General features: G+C 38.4%; 2 protein-coding genes across 4 annotated transcripts; both read left to right on the top strand.

Moving 5' to 3' along the window:
• The first annotated feature begins 2,431 nt into the window (after positions 1–2,431).
• Positions 2,432–11,149, top strand: LOC149014378 (uncharacterized). Of its 3 annotated transcripts, XM_089155681.1 has the most exons (7): positions 2,432–2,576; positions 3,373–3,505; positions 3,794–3,882; positions 3,976–4,220; positions 9,361–9,392; positions 9,533–9,717; positions 9,810–11,149. In XM_089155681.1, the coding sequence occupies exons 4-7, from the start codon at positions 4,112–4,114 to the stop codon at positions 10,498–10,500; spliced, it is 1,017 nt and encodes a 338-aa protein (XP_089011807.1). In that variant the 5' UTR covers positions 2,432–2,576; positions 3,373–3,505; positions 3,794–3,882; positions 3,976–4,111; the 3' UTR covers positions 10,501–11,149. The 3 variants fall into 3 exon arrangements, with proteins under 3 accessions (XP_089011807.1, XP_089011804.1, XP_089011806.1); XM_089155678.1 differs by having other exon boundaries at positions 3,794–4,220; positions 9,810–11,148; XM_089155680.1 differs by lacking the exon at positions 2,432–2,576 and adding an exon at positions 2,592–2,787 and having other exon boundaries at positions 3,794–4,220; positions 9,810–11,148.
• A 2,906-nt stretch (positions 11,150–14,055) lies between these two features.
• Positions 14,056–15,293, top strand: LOC149014377 (uncharacterized). Its single transcript, XM_089155819.1, has 2 exons — positions 14,056–14,491; positions 14,607–15,293. The coding sequence occupies exons 1-2, from the start codon at positions 14,225–14,227 to the stop codon at positions 15,027–15,029; spliced, it is 690 nt and encodes a 229-aa protein (XP_089011945.1). The 5' UTR covers positions 14,056–14,224; the 3' UTR covers positions 15,030–15,293.
• Positions 15,294–17,324: the final 2,031 nt, after the last annotated feature.

Raw genomic sequence — 17,324 nt, 5'->3', positions numbered from 1 at the left:
GTCAGACCCCACTTTTAACGTAATCACCTCTGGTTAATTATCTAAAAGATTCGTTTTTTCTATTCTTTTCTGCTTTAGAACTGTGCTTTGCCGCCCGGGCTGGCTTTTGTGTACCTTCACTACTCATAAAAAGGGTTAGTTATTACATATATTTTAAATATAAGGTGGAGCTTTGCAGGGGCGGACCAGAATGCAATAGTTGTGGGGGGGGGGGGGGGGAGAATGAAAGCCAAATAACCTTCCTATTGAAGAAACATTAATGTTTTTTTGCCACACATATTGTGTGGGCCTTTATAAGACCTATTTGGAGTCTCACCTCTAAACTATTTTATTAAAATAAAGAATAGACCCACATATATTTTGTGGGGCCCACACATATTTGAAAAAAGGGTAAATTATTGATAATGATATATTTTTTCGACAAAATATAGGTAAAAGTAAAGCAACAATATAAAAAAACATATACACGTGACTTCAACCCTAAAAAGTTAGATGCAAGCCAAAATTTTATTGCAAGCCAAAATTTTATTGGTAAGAAATGTAAACCAAAATTTTTTTTTTTAGGTAAGAGATGCAAATCAATGGTAGTTAGTTACCTACTAACTATAGACATTTTATTCACAATACAAAATCAAATAACAAAAATTGCAAAAGAAATAAAGAAACATAGAATATAAAATCAATTAAAAAGAATAATAAAAAAAAAAAAGAAAAAAAAAAGAGAAACAACAAATAAATTGAGAAAGATAAATAAATCTAATTGTGGAGAATAAATAGGGATTGAAGAGAATAAATAAGAAGAAAAGAGAATAGAGGGGAGAGGATATAGGAGAATAAATAGGGATTGAAGAGTTAGTTTCTAATTAGAAATAACATTTTGATTTTTGAATACCTAATAAAAAATTTCCTTTAACCCACGTTTATAGAAACAGAAAAGAATAAATAGGAAAAAAAGATGAGAGAGAAAAGAGGGGAGAATAAATAGGGATTGATGAATTAGTTTTTGATTAGGAATGATATTTATACCTATCATTTTACCTTTAAAAATTGTTCTCAATATTGGGGGGGGCAAATAGTGGCATTTCACATGTGAGAAGACAAAAAACTGAAAAAATTAAAAGAATTAAGGGAATATGCATAAAATTTTAAAAAATCCGGGGGCCCATGGCCCCCCTAGGCCCCTTCATAGGTCCGCCCCTGGAGCTTTGCCTCTAATTTTAAGAAAATTCAAATTGAACAGCTCTTCATGGTTAATTACAAAATATATCTTCTACTCTCACTACCTCTATGCCCCTAAAATTCACTCCTATAATCCATTTGACACAAACTACTCTTGTTCACCTATAGCAAGTGAGCGGCGAGAGACATTTTTTAAGGGCCTGTTTGGTTTCATGAACCTAGAGATTTCAAATCTCTTGATTCATGAATGCGAGATTTATACCCGTTTGATTGAGAAAATTCTTGAATTCATGAAATAGAAATTCATATTTTTACATTAAAAATGTAAATCTGTAGATTTATGAATATGAGGTGACCTACTATAAAAGTGCTAAACATTTGCACAGTCAAACTTTGACTATATAGTTTTTGAAGATAAATTCACAGATTTCATTCCACCAATTCAGGTTAACCTAATATTTAATTTTATGAATTATGACTTCATAGATTTGAAATCTCTAGATTTCCGTAACCAAACATGCCCTTCTTAATGGGGGTAAAGGATCTAGGCTCGATTAATTACCAAGAGATGTTGTAAAGTTAGGCTAGATTTTGTAGCATCAGACCATTCAAATGGAATATAATATATTTCATATTGGATGGATCGGGGAAACTAGCATCCCTTCTAGTCTCCATTCAAATCTTCTCTTTCGTGGTATGAAATGAACTTGCTGCCTCTTGTGTAAATCAGACGCACATCAACTCATTGGCCCCACCCGGGCTGGACCGCTCCGGTCTGGCCATCCCAAAATGCAAAATTCCACCGAAAGGAAGCGAATTGGAGGCGAATGCGTCATACGCACTCCGCGTATTGCATAAGCAAGCCCTAGTGATTGTCTCTTTTTATCTTTTTTGTTTTTTTTTTAATTTTTTTTCTTTTCGGTAGAAGTCTTTTTATCTATATTACTCTTGATTGACAGTCCCACTCTGCTCTGATATGTAACAAATTATAAACAAATGAAGAAACTAAAAAGACACGTAAAATCGAAATTCTACAGGAACCGTACTAAAAGCAAAGCAAGGTTATCCTACATGGCATCCCTCTTAGCTTGTGACACACGTACCTCCCCTAAATCCCCTACCCGCATCACTTCTTGACTCCGTTAAAACTAACGTCATAACGTTACCCGTTTCTTAACCGACTTCCGAGTCCACGTGCCCTATGCCTGACGGTGTTTTATTCCGTTTGAAACTTTAAACAGCACTTCTTTCCCCTCTTCTTCTTCTTCTTCTCCTCCTCCTCCCTCACAATCCACACCACTCAAGATGAAGAAAATGATCTGAAGCTCTTCTCTCACCCGCTCAAGCCCTAGTTTTTGAATCCAGTTAGCTTGGAACACCACAACTTTGGAGAAAAGGTAAATTATATTTGTTCATTTCTGTTTCAGGTTTTATTCGATTTTATCTTTTTTAATGAAAGAGGCACGGGGTGTGCTTGCTTATCGCGATCTTCCCTTATCAAGGAAGTCTACTATCAGTATTTTTGGAAACTCTTGGCTTAATTGATTTTCTCTGCACTAAGTTCCTTATTTCACTGTGATATTACTGCATCTCTCGCCAGCAATTTCGGTACGTTTTGACCTTGACTACTCATTTAGGCTCCCTTTCTTTATTCATCTTTATGGTGTTTCCTCTTCTTTTGAAACTGTACTTCGTCAATCTTTCTAATTTGGGAAGTTGTAGCAGTGATTTCTCTTCTGCTCCCGCTTCCTCCGTTTCTTTTCTTTTATATATATATATAGTCGAATGCGAGTTTTACGTTTCAGGGATTGATGTTGTGCCCCAAACTTTTGTTTTTGAGTGTATTGAAGTTTGGAAACTGAAGATGCCTGAATTCAATGCGTGAACCTGATTTATTAAAACCTAAATTGGAAATTGTCATTTTTGGTTTTGACCGGGAAATTTGATTTGTATCATTCTGAGGGTGTTGAAGTTGGAATCTGAAGATAACGTCGGTTGAATTCATGAACCTGATTTATTATGCCTAGATTGAAACTTTGACCTTTCGTTATTGTCTAGGACCGGGAAATTTCAGTCTACTTACTTTATTCCCCTCTGGCTGCTAAGATAACCGCGTACATCCAAAACCTAAACTCGGATAGGTTTTGAGTTCCCTTTTTACGAAGCATAAACTGGTTGCTTCTCTGTTTATAGGTGTTGATACGGCTTTCCTATTACGTTGTGGAGGACGGGAATTTCACCTTTAGCTTCCGGCCGTCTTTCCTGTCTACTAGTAGTCTTGGAAGTTGCGGCGTTCAGATCGTTTGTACGGTTTAAATCTGACAAGGTAGGGTTTTACTATTTTTGGTTGTCTTACTCTCGAGGGATAATCGAGTGCGCTATTCATTACTTCTTCTTTCCCATGATTCTCCTTTTTCAGCAAGGGTGCATGTACTGAATCGTTTTTCCATTTATTTGTGATGTTTTACATTCAAGCTTTAAATTTTATCGTTCTATCTATTAACAATCTGCCAGTTAGTCCCCCCCCTCTTCTCCTTTTCCCTTAGATTTATTTTATTGATTAGTTGCCAAATTAGATTCATGGCTGACTGCTTTGAGCCATATTGGGTTTCAGTTTGCACAGGAAACATTGGACTCGGGAATGTTTCTCTGCCGCGCATTTGGGTGGATCATAATAACTTGATAAACTGTTGCTTTGTATATGTGAGTGAGCATGGGTTCTGTCTGTTGTGTTGCTGCAAGAGACAAGACTCTACCTAACACAACCAGCCCTGAAACTTTACATCGAAATGTCAGATATTCACCTTCATGGAGCTTTCGGTGGGAGAATCGGGGGCGTGTAGCTGGTGAAGTGGAGAATTATGTAAATCAGTTTTCTCGTGGAAGCAGTGGAAATTATTTCCTGGAGCCAAAGGAAATTAGGGATGTGGAGATGGGAGATGCTTCCAATGGAGGAAGTCCACTAGAGAATTTTCGTACACCCTCTCAGAAGAAATTACCTGTTCACAAAGGAGCCGCTGTGAATCTGACTCCAGCTCCTGGTAAGCTTTTTGGATCTGTTAAATTATGTTGCCACTGATGGTAGCTTGTGTTGAAAATTTCCGTTTCCATTGTTCTGTTTCAACTTTGTTTGGATGTGATTATGCTTCATTAGTTGTTCATCAAGTTCTTCGCAGTGTATTCTTTGCAGTGTAGAAAGCATATTCTTTGTCTTCTGGTTGAAGGCAATGTTGTAATCTGCTACATTAGTCTGTCTTTGGATTAAGTACATTATTTGAGCATGGGTTAGTAATAGTATATGTTTGCTTGTTTTAGATTACGAAGCACAAAACATTCACATTCTTGCATTTCTAGGTTCTTTCAGTGAAACCAGTGATCACATTTGTGTGTAACTGTTGAATGGATAGAGTTAACAATCCTAGTGTTGTCTTTATGTCTTGACAATCTCTTTTGTCAGGGCTGCATCAAGTAGGTCACATGTTCATATTTGTTTGTCTATGTACAGATGTGACAGATAAAGAGATTATTAATGTTTTGTCCTAAACTTGGGTCAGAATGGCTTTTTGTCATCACCATGCATTTTCTTTGTTCCTTCCATGATTTATTTGGGGATGTGCTGACATGTAATGGCAATTTTCACAAACCATTGTATCCTAATGAAGTTGACATTTTCAACAACCTAAATCATAATACTAGAATTAGCACAATATACGGAGTGGCTTTATTGATACAAATTCCAACAATGTTGTTTGAAAACAAATGTTGCACAGTAAAATAAGTTAAGCTGAAATGAAGATGTCCAGATGGATGGTTGCCATGATCAAGAATGTTAATTTACTAGCCAGGATCCATTCTAGTAGCTATACCTTTAATTAAAAGGGTTAGATAGTTTATGCTTGTCCTGCTGCAAAGAAGTCCACTGAATGATGATAGGGCAGAATCCGCTGAATGTTGTGGGAATTGATATGGGGCAAATTTGAGGTGGCAAACATGGCACAAGTAGGGCCACAGGAACCAAGCCTAGCCAATGCATTGGCCAAAGCCTTGTTGCCTAGTCTCTTTGTTGGGTGGCACCTAATTGACCAGGCGGGCTTCTGTAGTTCCGTTTCAATTAGGCCACGATATTTCCAGTAAGGCCCGGAAAAATACCAGGTTTCAGTCAAAACCTAGTAAATGTTGGTTTTAGCCAAGCTCAGAACTGAGTATTAGAACCTTGGTTATATTAGTATTTTAAATGTTGTATTATAAGGGGGAGGGTTAGTGCGAAGTTCAGACTGGGTTATGTTTGAGTTGAGATATAGTCAAAACTAGTCGTCATTGTTAGCTAAGTCTCTAGATCTTGTTTATTTCCTTTGGTTGTGATAAGGACATTTATTTTTTTCATTGACTCTCTTTCCTCCTCTTCTGCTTCACATGTTTTGGTTGTTAAAGTTACATTTCATCTAATGGTACTAGAACCTTGAAGGAAAAAGAGGGAAAACAATCTCCTGTGGATACCCTTCTTTTTTTAGTAAAACATTCCTGGACTTGCAGCAGCATCATCCTGAAGGTCAACTAAACTCTATCCATGAACTGCGTTCATCGACTCTCATAAACCCTACCAATAATTATCACACCTTGTTAATCTTTTGAGTTGTTCCTTCGACTTTTTGAGTTTTGGTGACTGATAGACCCTACGAGAAACCAAACTTGATCTTGATTTCAGGCTTATCAAGCCTACTTAATATTTGAGTTTATCCTTATGTTTGTGAGTGATCAGTTTCCCCCTGTAGAGTCCTAGTTCTGCCCAAATTATGATTCCTCACCTTCCCTTTGTACCGTCGAATTTCTGTAGTCACAGTTCGTTACCATTTGTTAACCTATGGTGCTCTTTTATTGATGGTTCTCAGAAAACTATGCTGTACTTTTTATCCTTCTTTGCTGCTGCTCTTTTATCACTGATTGTAACAACCTATATGAGACTTCTATGTGTCTTCCTTAAGAAGATACTACATGCCTTATTGGAGAAGGGCCTATGATGTTGCATGCAGTCCGTATCCACTATCACTTGCATTGCTTCCTGTTGTCTGGATTTATTTGCCTGTGTAGATTTTTCTCCACTATTGTGCTAATGGCTGATATCTTTATGCTCGTGTGTAATTAGAAATTGGTCTTACTGACTACTTGCTTCTACTTATGGTTCTGTCTAGTTGGGTTCTTCTGGTTTGGTCTATTTTTGTCATTCCAAGTGGGAGCCTAGGATATACATGCTGTAGTTTGAGCAGTTTGAGGGGAAGTGTTGAATATTGTGCTGTGAAGGGGAGAGTTAGTGTTAAGTTGATAGTTGAGACTGATAAGTCTAGTTAGTCATTGTTATTTGTCAAGTCTTCAATTCTTTCTTATTGTCTTCCATTATAATTAGAAGCCCTTAATAACAACAGTATAAGTGGTGGACCTAGGCCACTTTACGAGTAGCTCTGAAGTCCCTCCCCATCCACCCCCCCACCCCCAAAAAAAAAAATCCAGTTATTATGCATCGTCCTCTCTCTTTCTATTGTCATCTTTTTCACAGATCCTGATTGCCGATAATTGCAGCACTACTTTAAACTATTAGCTTAAGAGTCAAATGTAATAGTTCATAAGGAAAAGAATACGTAAACAAAATTGCAACATGAAATCATATAAAAAAAGGGATCAGGGTTTGGGATTGGAAAAGATGGTAGAACTGAAGTTTCATTTTTGTTTATTACCGAAAAGTCACAAATTATACAACCATCAACTAGCACTCCGCGGCCCAAAAAGCAAACAAGGTTATCCTAGGAAACATCATTTCCTAATACATGGTGACCTCATGCCTTTGCCTTTACAAGACAGTTTCCAGTGACCTTCAATAAAGTGGAGTGGTGAAATGATATTCTTTTTTTTTTTTTCTTTTTTCTTTTTTGGATGAATAAAGTAAAATGATATTCTTGTAAGGGGAGAAGCATGTAAGCAGTTCGGAGGTTTCTACATGTAACAATGTGTTAGTCTTCCATTTTTTATAGCTAGCTACAACTCTATGCCCATTTTCCTAATGGCAATTAACAAAAGGAATGCTGCTCTGGTCAAATATTGAATGAATTCAAACTCAGTCTTTCTGCATAAACTTGGAGGAAAAAGAAGGGGATGGAGTAATATTAGAGGGAAAATATCTAAAGGATCCCTTGTGGGGGGGAAAAAGCTTTTGCGGCCAAGATGAACATACTCTGATGATGATTACCAAAAAAGGGAGAAAAAAGGAAAATGCTCTCAAGATAAAGTATTTAATCATTTGAGTGTTTACAAAGCAGGAAAAAAGAAAACAGGTACTAAGAAAAGAAGTGTCATAAAATTTGAGGAATGAGGATAGACGGTTTCTGAATTTGATAGATCTTAGTACTAAAAAAGCATAGTATATTAACTCATTTATTCAGACAGTTATGAGCTAGCTTAGGATGTTGTGCCAGCACCAGCTTCATAGGGATACTATATTGGTCCATGTGAAGGGATTCCCATCTAGGCTTCCTGTTTTGGTGCATTACAATCTTGTTTCGTTTATGCCCCTTGGGACTAATTGAATTTTATTCATGAACGTATAAGTTTTTCTTAGCATGCTTTGAAGGTCACTCTTTTTGGTTGAGGTTGTTCTTTATTAGGAGAACCACCAGCACAAGAGGTTGGTTCAGATTCATTTCCACAGAGATTTTTTTAAGTCGAACTTAGTGCATTCTTCTGTGTGCTAGTCTGCCTTCATTGCTAGTCCCATCAGAGCAAGTACACTTTGAAGGATGTCAGCAAGCTATCAGAATAGTGAGACAAAAAGCTCCACTGTGTTGAATGGACCAAAACATTCCATACCAAACAGACTGCATTTGCATAGCCAACCTCTTCCTGTCAACATATGATTGGTAAGGAACATAATTTCAAGTATGAGATTGTTGTTAGAGATCCAATTTCGTAGTGTTTCCTTGACTCTGTCTGTTTCCATGTAAAATTCACCTGGAAAAGTCTTCATGGCCTTTTGGAAAAAGAAAAAAGAAAAAAAAAACCCTTATATTTTTAGGGTGTAACTTTTTTCTAAATATCATTGTAATATTTTTCATAATGCTAAATTCTACATTGATTTTACGGGAAAAAAATTCTTATGCTTATCGGAGGAAAAATATGATGTTTATATTTCGTCCATTCATAATGGGTGCTGTTAAGGTAGTTAAATATAATAAGAGTCTTTTATGTTCTAATTGGCATAAGATTTTTCAGGGAAGTTTTTGAAAATTATGTGGCCCCACAGTCCCACCTAAATTTTCATGGGGAAACTTTTACTGATGTTAAGACTTCAATAGAAATTGGGTTTTTGGTAGAATTGTCCTTTTAGCTTATTTTAGACCCAAAAAATGGAGTCATAAGGAGAAGGCGTAACCTTTCCCTTGGTGGTTTCTACTGGGTGATGTAACTTGGAGAACTTGGTGCTGCTAATCCACAACATTAATGTTACAAGTTTGGATTAGACCGAATCTGGCTCACCAATAGAAGCTGGACACTGCAACTTCAGAACTCCATGGTGCTGCATGATAAATAAGCTTTGGGTGTGCATTTCTAATGTGGCATCGTGCCCTTGCTCCAACTTTTTTTCTTCGATGTTCTTGGAAGTAGATTCTTCTGCTCTTCTTTTTCTACTTGCAGTTTGATGAAGTTCTCTTGTCTTCTTAAGTTCTTAGTGTTGATTGCTTTTTCTTTTTTTCTTTGTGTGTGCGCGTGTGTGCGTGCCTGTATTGGGGGCTTGTATGTTACCTAAAAGTATGAAGTCTATATGCTTGTACTTGGTGCTTCCAGGATAATTCTTCTTGTGTGGATGACCCTTTACCTTCCCTCTCCTGTCTCCACTGGTTAACGTTGAAATACAAAATGGTACCTTTCTTCATTTCAATCCTCAGTCTGTTGTTAAAAGTCTTGCTTTACTCACCAGCTCAACATCGATTTGAATATTTTACTCTTTTTTAGTCTTGTGAACTAATATTATGTTGTCTATGACCAACTCTTAACCATTTTATTAATATACACATCCTACTGAACCATTAATCAACTTTAGCTGTAGCAATTTTTAGATATTTTATGTGTCAGATGTGGACTGTATGTGATTTTGTATCCTGCGATGATCTAATGTTCTTTACTTGCTTGAAACAGATGCTTTCTTGGGAAACAGTTCGTCTGCTGAGGTGAGTTATGCATATTGGATGGTCTCTAAAAGTAGGAGGAAAATGGATTCCATCATTTGTGGTGCTTTTCATGATTTTATGACCCTAGAGTCTTGCTTTTGGGGCCTTCTTTTTACTTTTCAGCATCTTCTTTCTTGCAGGTGAAAGATGTAAAGGAATCATCTGCAGTTGTTGATCTTTCGGTGTCGAATGTTTCATTGTCTGTAGCTTCAACCTCGTGTCCATCAACATCCAGATCGGACCTTTTAACATCTCAAAGCCACATGCCCAATGACTCGTGTCCACCAAAGCAGGCCAACCACTCACCTGGACACCAGCATGCGAGGCAGGTTTCCCAAACTGAATGCCTGAATTTGATAGTCACCAAATAACTCAAATCTCCGATGGAAGATGCTCATTTTTGCTTTCTATATGCAGCAATGACCCCAGAATGGGCTCCCAAGGAGGGTCGTCAGACGGATGGTCCATGCAGGCCTTCTCTGAGCTTGTGGCTTCTTCTCAAAGAGAAAGGTGGTCATTTGACTGCGAGAGCTTGAGCTCCAGCCATGGCAAGTTTACTAGATGCAATGGTCGGCTGTCAAGGTCTCCTTCTGTTGATATCCAAACATGTGGAATATGCTCGAAGCTTGTGATAGAGAAATCTATATGGAGTAACCAGAAAATAATTGCTACAAGCGAGCTAGCTGTGGTTGCCGTTCTTGTCTGTGGACATGTGTTCCATGCAGAGTGCTTGGAGCATATGACTTCTGAGAAAGATACATACGATCCCGCTTGCCCACTCTGCATAGCTGGAGAGAAGCAAGTTTCTAAGATGTTCAAGAAAGCATCAAGAATTGAAGCAGAATTGAAGGCAAAGAACAGTAGAATATCCAGAAACCAGGTTGTAGATAGTGATTTGGATGACGATTCCATTGTACCCGAAAACCAGAAAGGTAGCGGCCGACACGGAAAAGTTCTGAAGTTGGGGCCTAGCTCCAGCCTCAAGAATTCTTTTGGGAAACCTTTCTTGAAGCGTCACTTCTCACTTGGGTCGAACAGGAGTAAGTCCATGGCGGAAAATGATTCTTCAAGGAGGAAGGGGTTCTGGGCAAGACACCGAAAGGAGTAATCTTCCTAGTTGGTGAGAGGTTAGCAACTCAAATCTCCAAGGAAGTGTTTCTTTCTGTAATCCAAAATGGTGCTGGAATGCCCCTCTACCTTCTCAATGCTCCGAATAAACCTGGTGTTGTTCACTGCTTAAAATGTAATTCCGGTTCTGGTTCCCGGAGCAACGTTTGGAGCTCATGACAAGTTAAACACAACAATCAGTCACCATTCTAACTCCTTTAATTTTGTTCCAAATCTTCAAATCCCGGTTGACTTCCAGTGTTCTCGAAATGGGTAACGGTCTTCCCTGAATGTTTGCTTATTGCTTAATGGTAAAATTTATAAATTAGCCGGTAAAATGGAGGTTTTATGTTCAAAGTTGCAGAACGAAATTACCTATGCTGTTCCATTAAATCCGTTTGACAGCACGTAAATGTGGTTTATCATTGCTCCCATGGGTGTTTATCTAATTCACTGACATGGTCGTCCACTCATATTTTTTCTTCCGGTTAGAAGTCTTCCTATCGTATACAAATCTCTGCACCTATTTGTTACGTCGAGGGAGGGCTGGCCCTAGGCCAAGTGGCCAACGGACGAACTCCCACCCTCAAGTTAGAACTCAACTATTATTATACCCAGATTCATAGGAGAGCTGACCAGAATCTGTTCACTACACCAAAGAATATGCAAGAAACCATAAAGAAGAAAAGAAATTGAATAGAAAGAATCGAAAAATCCCCTGAACGAGATCTCACAGCAGAGAGAAACAAGCACCGAATCACGAGCTCTAGATACCATATGTAGAAGAAACCACCAGCTACAGTTCCTCCACCATCCTCTGTCCAACTGTCGTCCTCAACTAGCTCCTCCCTTCTTGACTCTGGATGACTTATGTAGCTCTTCATAAAAGTACACGTTCCTGCACATTGCTTTCTAATATTGTTTATTCTATTGAAGACTTTTTTTCTTTGACTATAGATACCAGATGTAGAAGAAAAATCCACGCTTTTCCTCTTGATTTTATCACACAACTCAGATTCACGGAATAGTACAGAGAAATAAATTTCACACAATAAATACAGAGATTTTTACTTGGTTAAGATCTTACGATGCTACATCCAAAACAGTAAAACCTCTAGACTTCCAGTAGTATAAAGAATGAATAAGTATATCTTTAATCTCGTGCAAAACAACTCTTTTACAAGGATTACAAACCATAAACCTTTAGGAACTTTTATGAGACAAAGCCCTAACAAAATAAAGCAAAATCAGTAAAAACATCACAAACTCTACTAGAGAAAAAAGATGGTTGTACACAGAGAGCGACGAATAAGAAGAATTGGAAAAACCACCTTATGATGGAACTTCAAAACAATATACGAAAAAACCTATAAAAAAAACAAGTAAAAAGACCTAAAGGCCCATACTAAGTGCAGAATTACTAATAAGCCCTCAAACTAATGCAGGGCTTTAAAACACATGTTAGTCAATATATATATATATATTTGGGTAATTTTCATCTGGACCCTGAGGTTTGATCAGGTCACTTTTAGTCCAGTTTAAGTTTTCTTTTGCATATGGCTCCCCTGTAGTTTTAAGAAATGATTAAATAAGGACACACTTAACAAAAATAACAAAAATAGCTAGTTTAATAAATTTTGTGATGAAAGTACCCTTATTTCCTTTGGACTTCTTTTTATTATTTTAATTTTAATTTATTAAAATAAATATTACCAAAATACCCTTCGGTTCACCCTCTTCGCCTCTTAGCTTCTCATCTTCTCCTCTTCCACCTCCAATTCCACCACCATCACTTGCAACTGCAATTGATGAACCGACAACACCAGAATTGCCTTCATGGTTCCTAGAAGCAGTAGCACCACTTGAATTTACTGACGAATCAGAAATCATCTTTTGTTCGTCCTTCCCGCCCTGCAAAGTTATAAAACCCCTCATAATTTAATTTGCAAAAACTCACAGAAGTTATGTATCTAATTTTGTTGCTTCCGCCCTGCAAAGTTATAAAACCCCTCATAATTTGATTTGCAAAAACTCGCAGAAGTTCTGTATCTATTTTTGTTGCGAATAAAACTGGTTCATTTAATCTCTGGACGTGTTGTCTTTTAAACGAAGAGCAGAAGCCTATTCTTTTCCATCGTATGGATGCGAAGAATATTCTCGGCTTGCCTAAACCCCTTTCTCTGCATCTTAGGAGAAGAGATCTCGTTCACAAGACTCTCAGAGAAAGCCTGATAGCATTTTTTGAGAGTTTTTTTTTTTTTTCTTCTTTTTTTTTCTTTGCCTTCAATTGGTTGCTTCTTCTCTGATTTTAACTTTATTAGGGTTCTCGAATTATAGGTTCATGCGCTTACAGGTGGTTTGGCGCCGCTCATGCCTTCGATCAACTAATCGACGTTTCTGCGTTCTCAGTCGGACAAAGAAAAGGCAAGAAATTATTAACGAGTTCCTCTCAAGTTTTGATTTAGGTTTTTACTTATGCCGAATTATGGTTTTTCAGTTGCTAAATGTATGGCTTTCTGGATGAGTTTTGAAACTTACGGTAGTTAGACCTTCGGAAATTACTGAAAATGCCTACTTTATTGTTAGGGAAAACTAAAAAGAAGTCCAAAGGGTACAAGGGTATTTTTGTCATAAATTTTATTAAACTAACTATTTTTTGTTAAGTGTGTCCTTATTTAAACATTTCTTAAACCACAGGGGAGTCATATACAAATGAAAACTTAAACTGGACTAAAAGTGACCTGGACCAAACCTCAGGGGTCCAGATGAAAATTACCCTATATATTTTTCATTTACTTTTGATTAGTCTTTTTATTCTTTTGAGAGGTGTTAGTTCTTATTGGGACATGAGGGGAAAAAAATAGATCTTTGTGGTTGCATGAAGATGGATCATTGTCCTGCTTTCACAAGCAGTGATTTTGATGCTGTCTACTTCTAAGAGCATTTCTCCTTCCAAGTCAAAAGCTTCCGGATAACTTCACAATCAGCGGATAAGCAAGTATTCGAAGACCTGCTACTGCGTACAACAGTATATCACCGACCTCATGCACGGCTGCCGAGATCCAACTTCTCACAATTTTGACCGTTTGATTTCAATACTGTACAATTAATGTACATCTTGACCGTCCAATTCTCATAAATATGAAAACATATTTTTCAAAAACGAACCGTCAAAATCGAAAGTCGACCTTTTGCTGCGAGTGCTGTGCACCAAGCAATTTCCCAATTTCGATAGGTTGGTAGGGAGCGGACCCTTTCGGATTTCTTTCTATAACTTCTTATCTTATCTTCAATGCCGACTCTTGTCTCTCCCAAAAAAAAAAATATGTAAATAGATATATCTTCTACGCCGACATGAAGTACACGTGCTTGGCTGCTTTGGTGCCACGTCCTGCCTCACTATTACGCGTCTCTTTTCTGGATCGATTCTCACCATAGCACAAGGAGAAAGGAGACGTGTCTTTTCTTTTTAAATTTGTGATAAACCGTAACCGTAACGTGTCACCTCGCATTGTGGTTAACTGGTTATTCACTGTGTTGGCTCAATCTATATAAACAACCAGAACCAGTGGTCTGCTTCACTCAAAGCAAAAGCATTAGTCTTACTGAGCAGAGCCATTCCTTAGGAGTTGTCAATTTTTGGAGTTTCTATCTTTATAAGTTTTGCTGTGTCTTTCTGTATATCTGCAGCAGCCAGTTAATTTGTTTCTTCTTGAAAAATAAAAATGGCGGATTCGCGAGACGAGTATGGCAACCCACGTCACCAGACAGACGAGTATGGCAACCCACGTCGCCACACAGACGAGTATGGCAACCCAAATCGCCAGACAGACGAGTATGGCAACCCAATTCAGCAAGGCCGTCAAACCCACCATCAAGGAACAGGAGGCACGTATGGTACCACTGGGTATGGTGGTGCTCCGCTGTCCGGGACGACCGAGGCTGGTGGCGGCCACCAGCAGCTGCGTCGCTCGGGCTCTAGTTCTTCTTCCGTAAGTTCTAATATATAAAGCCTTCGTTTGTGATTTTCCTTTCTGTCGTTTATCTTTCCTGTTAATTTGTCTTGTCTTGTCTTGGGTTGTTAATCAAAATGGGTTTGGGTTACAGTCGGAGGACGATGGGGAAGGAGGAAGAAGGAAGAAGGGATTGAAGGACAAAATAAAAGAGAAGTTGCCTGGTGGACACAAAGACGAGAGGCAGGGCCAGCATCAGCAGCATCAGGGTGGTGTAGGAGGCTTTGGGCTGGGCCAACATCAACAGCATGAAGGTGTTGGAGGAGGTTATGGGCAGGGTCAGCATCAGGGTGTTGGAGGAGGTTATGGGCAGGGGCAGCATGAGAGTGTTGGAGGAGGTTACGGGCAGGGGCAGCATGAGAGTGTTGGAGGAGGTTACGGGCAGGGGCAGCATGAGGGTGCTGGAGGAGGATACGGGCAGCAGGGTCAGCATCAGGGCTATGGGCAGGGGCAGCAGCATGAGGAGAAGGGAATAATGGACAAGATTAAGGAGAAGCTCCCTGGCCACCGCAACTGATCAGCCGATCTGCAGTCGTGTTTTGTTGCCGTATATGTAGTAGAAATAAGTTTATAGAACAACTAAATTAAGAAGCTTTGGAGTTGAAAGTAGTGCACGGCAAGGATTTTGTCCATCCTGATGTGCATTTCAGTAAATAATCCCCTGCGAGTGCACTTGCTGTAAAAGTTAAATATGGTAAATGCATCTAGCTATGTATGTTAACTTTTTGTGTGAATGGTTTCCACACTCTTTTCACTAATTCACTCTTGTGTGTGTGTTTAAATACGGAATTAGCCTTGAGGGATACACTCTGCGTATGTGTCGGAGACTCGAAGCTTCGCACTTCTTCTTGCTGAACGTACAAATTCGTAATTCGTTAATGTAGGCGAACTTTTCTTCTGGTCAAATCTTGTAATCCGAAACAGGTCCAAGTTCGACAAAGCCGATAGAATCTAAGTCAGACCGTTAGAATAAGCCGGTGTCAGATTGGTCAGATGTTGTAATCTGAAACTGGTCAATCTAAGTCGGACCGTTGTTAGATTGGTTAGATATTGTAATCTGGAGCCGGTCCAACTCAATCGAACCTGAAACAAGTCAGATTGGTTACGCTCCACCTATTTGGTCCGTCTGCAATGATTTTGTCCCGCATCATCTCTGCCTTTTCAGTAAATGGTCCCCTTCCCACTCTCTATTCTATTTATTTATTTATTTATTTATTTATTTTTTTTGGGTGAAAGAGAATTTTATTACAAACAGCAAGAAGGGATGGATTTCCAAGAAGGGGATAGATCTCCAACAAGTCGGACCGCTTGGTCTTCCTCCTCAAAATGAGGGCCTTCTAGGTTAACGAATGTAACTTCTAACAAAGGTACGATAGTAGATAGTAGTTTAACTACAGCGAAGATGAATTAGTTTTTCGCAATTAAAGTAACCAACAATAGATATATGATTTTGATGGGTACCCAAAGAATAACTCCCACCGACAAAGCCTCACCTATACAAATATGTTTTAACACAACGGGTCCTGAAAAGGCCTTCAAGATAGATTTTTGCTCATAAAAAATCACGTAATCCACACCATCATTAATGTTTTCTGGTGCCTAAGAAGTATCACAGTGAGTTATAAAACCTCCCTTATCCTACATCTGTGGAGGGAGTATCGAATATCACCAAATTTCTCTGTCATGATTCATTTGTCCCTTGTAGTTTTAAAAATTTCGTTGCTGCAGTTTGAGCCCTTCCAATAACATCCTTTGGCTGCCACTCTTTTCTATTAAAAATAAGTTTGTTCATTGCAACCCTTAGTTATCACGGCGCCTCCCTTGAAGTTGCAATGCACGGCGCCTCCCTTTTTTCTTGTTTACTATTGAAAATTTAATTCATGCCATTTATCTATTTACACAATAAGAAATTTCATCCACTGTAGGGGAACAAGAAAATGCACTGCTAAACCAAATTGCATTTGCAAAAAAGACATTCTTAAGAACACGATTGATACTCAACTAACTTCCCACCCCTTATGCAAGAGGGGTCGACTTTCAATGGTCTATCCCTCATTGCTTTTGCCCGGCTGTTTTTTTCTAATATGAGATTTATTATTATTATTATTAAATGAAACTTATTTTTTAGGCTTAAGAGGCTTTCCAAGGTTAAGGCAGAGTCCCGGAAGTTTAAATAATAAAAGATGGGACTGCCACTAAACTCGAGAAAATGCTAATATGTTATCAACTCTATTTACAAAATAGAATTTTATGTTATCCACTCAAAATCATTTATTAAGTGATGTATCTCATCTAATAAACTGTTACAAATCCAGTCCAATTTATTAAGTTGGTGTCTCATCAGGGTGAGCACACTAGATTTACAATATGAAATAATCCTTACTTATGCTATATTTCTAATTGTTTATAATTCTATCATGATTGTAAATATTTTCTACTCATCATCAACTTTGCAGTTAGGGGTGCAAGTTTGGCCTTGCCGGCATTGCCTAGTCTTAAGTACGCCGTGAGCCTAAATAGGGTTTTGGCTTAAGATTTTGGCCTTGAGGACGGGTAAAGGCTAAAATACTATGATCTTGATTCGGGCCAAGGGCGGGCTTGTGATTACTCTTTAGTCTGTTGGACCTGTCTTGACCCGTCTCTGATTTTTTGCCTTGGCCCTTGCCGTGATTCTGATTATAATTTTGTCCCTTGATCTCATTGAATTAGGAATATAGCCAGTGATTGCGCAATCATGGCGAGGGCCAAGTATAGGGTCAATCAGAGTTAAGGTCAGGCCCGGATTAGGTCAAGTACAGGGCATATGACTAAG

This window comes from Hakea prostrata, chromosome 5 (assembly GCF_041222555.1).
Source record: "Hakea prostrata isolate BN-2017 chromosome 5, UWA_Hpros_2, whole genome shotgun sequence".
NCBI lineage: Eukaryota > Viridiplantae > Streptophyta > Magnoliopsida > Proteales > Proteaceae > Hakea > Hakea prostrata.
This window is presented reverse-complemented; position numbering and strand designations above follow the sequence as displayed.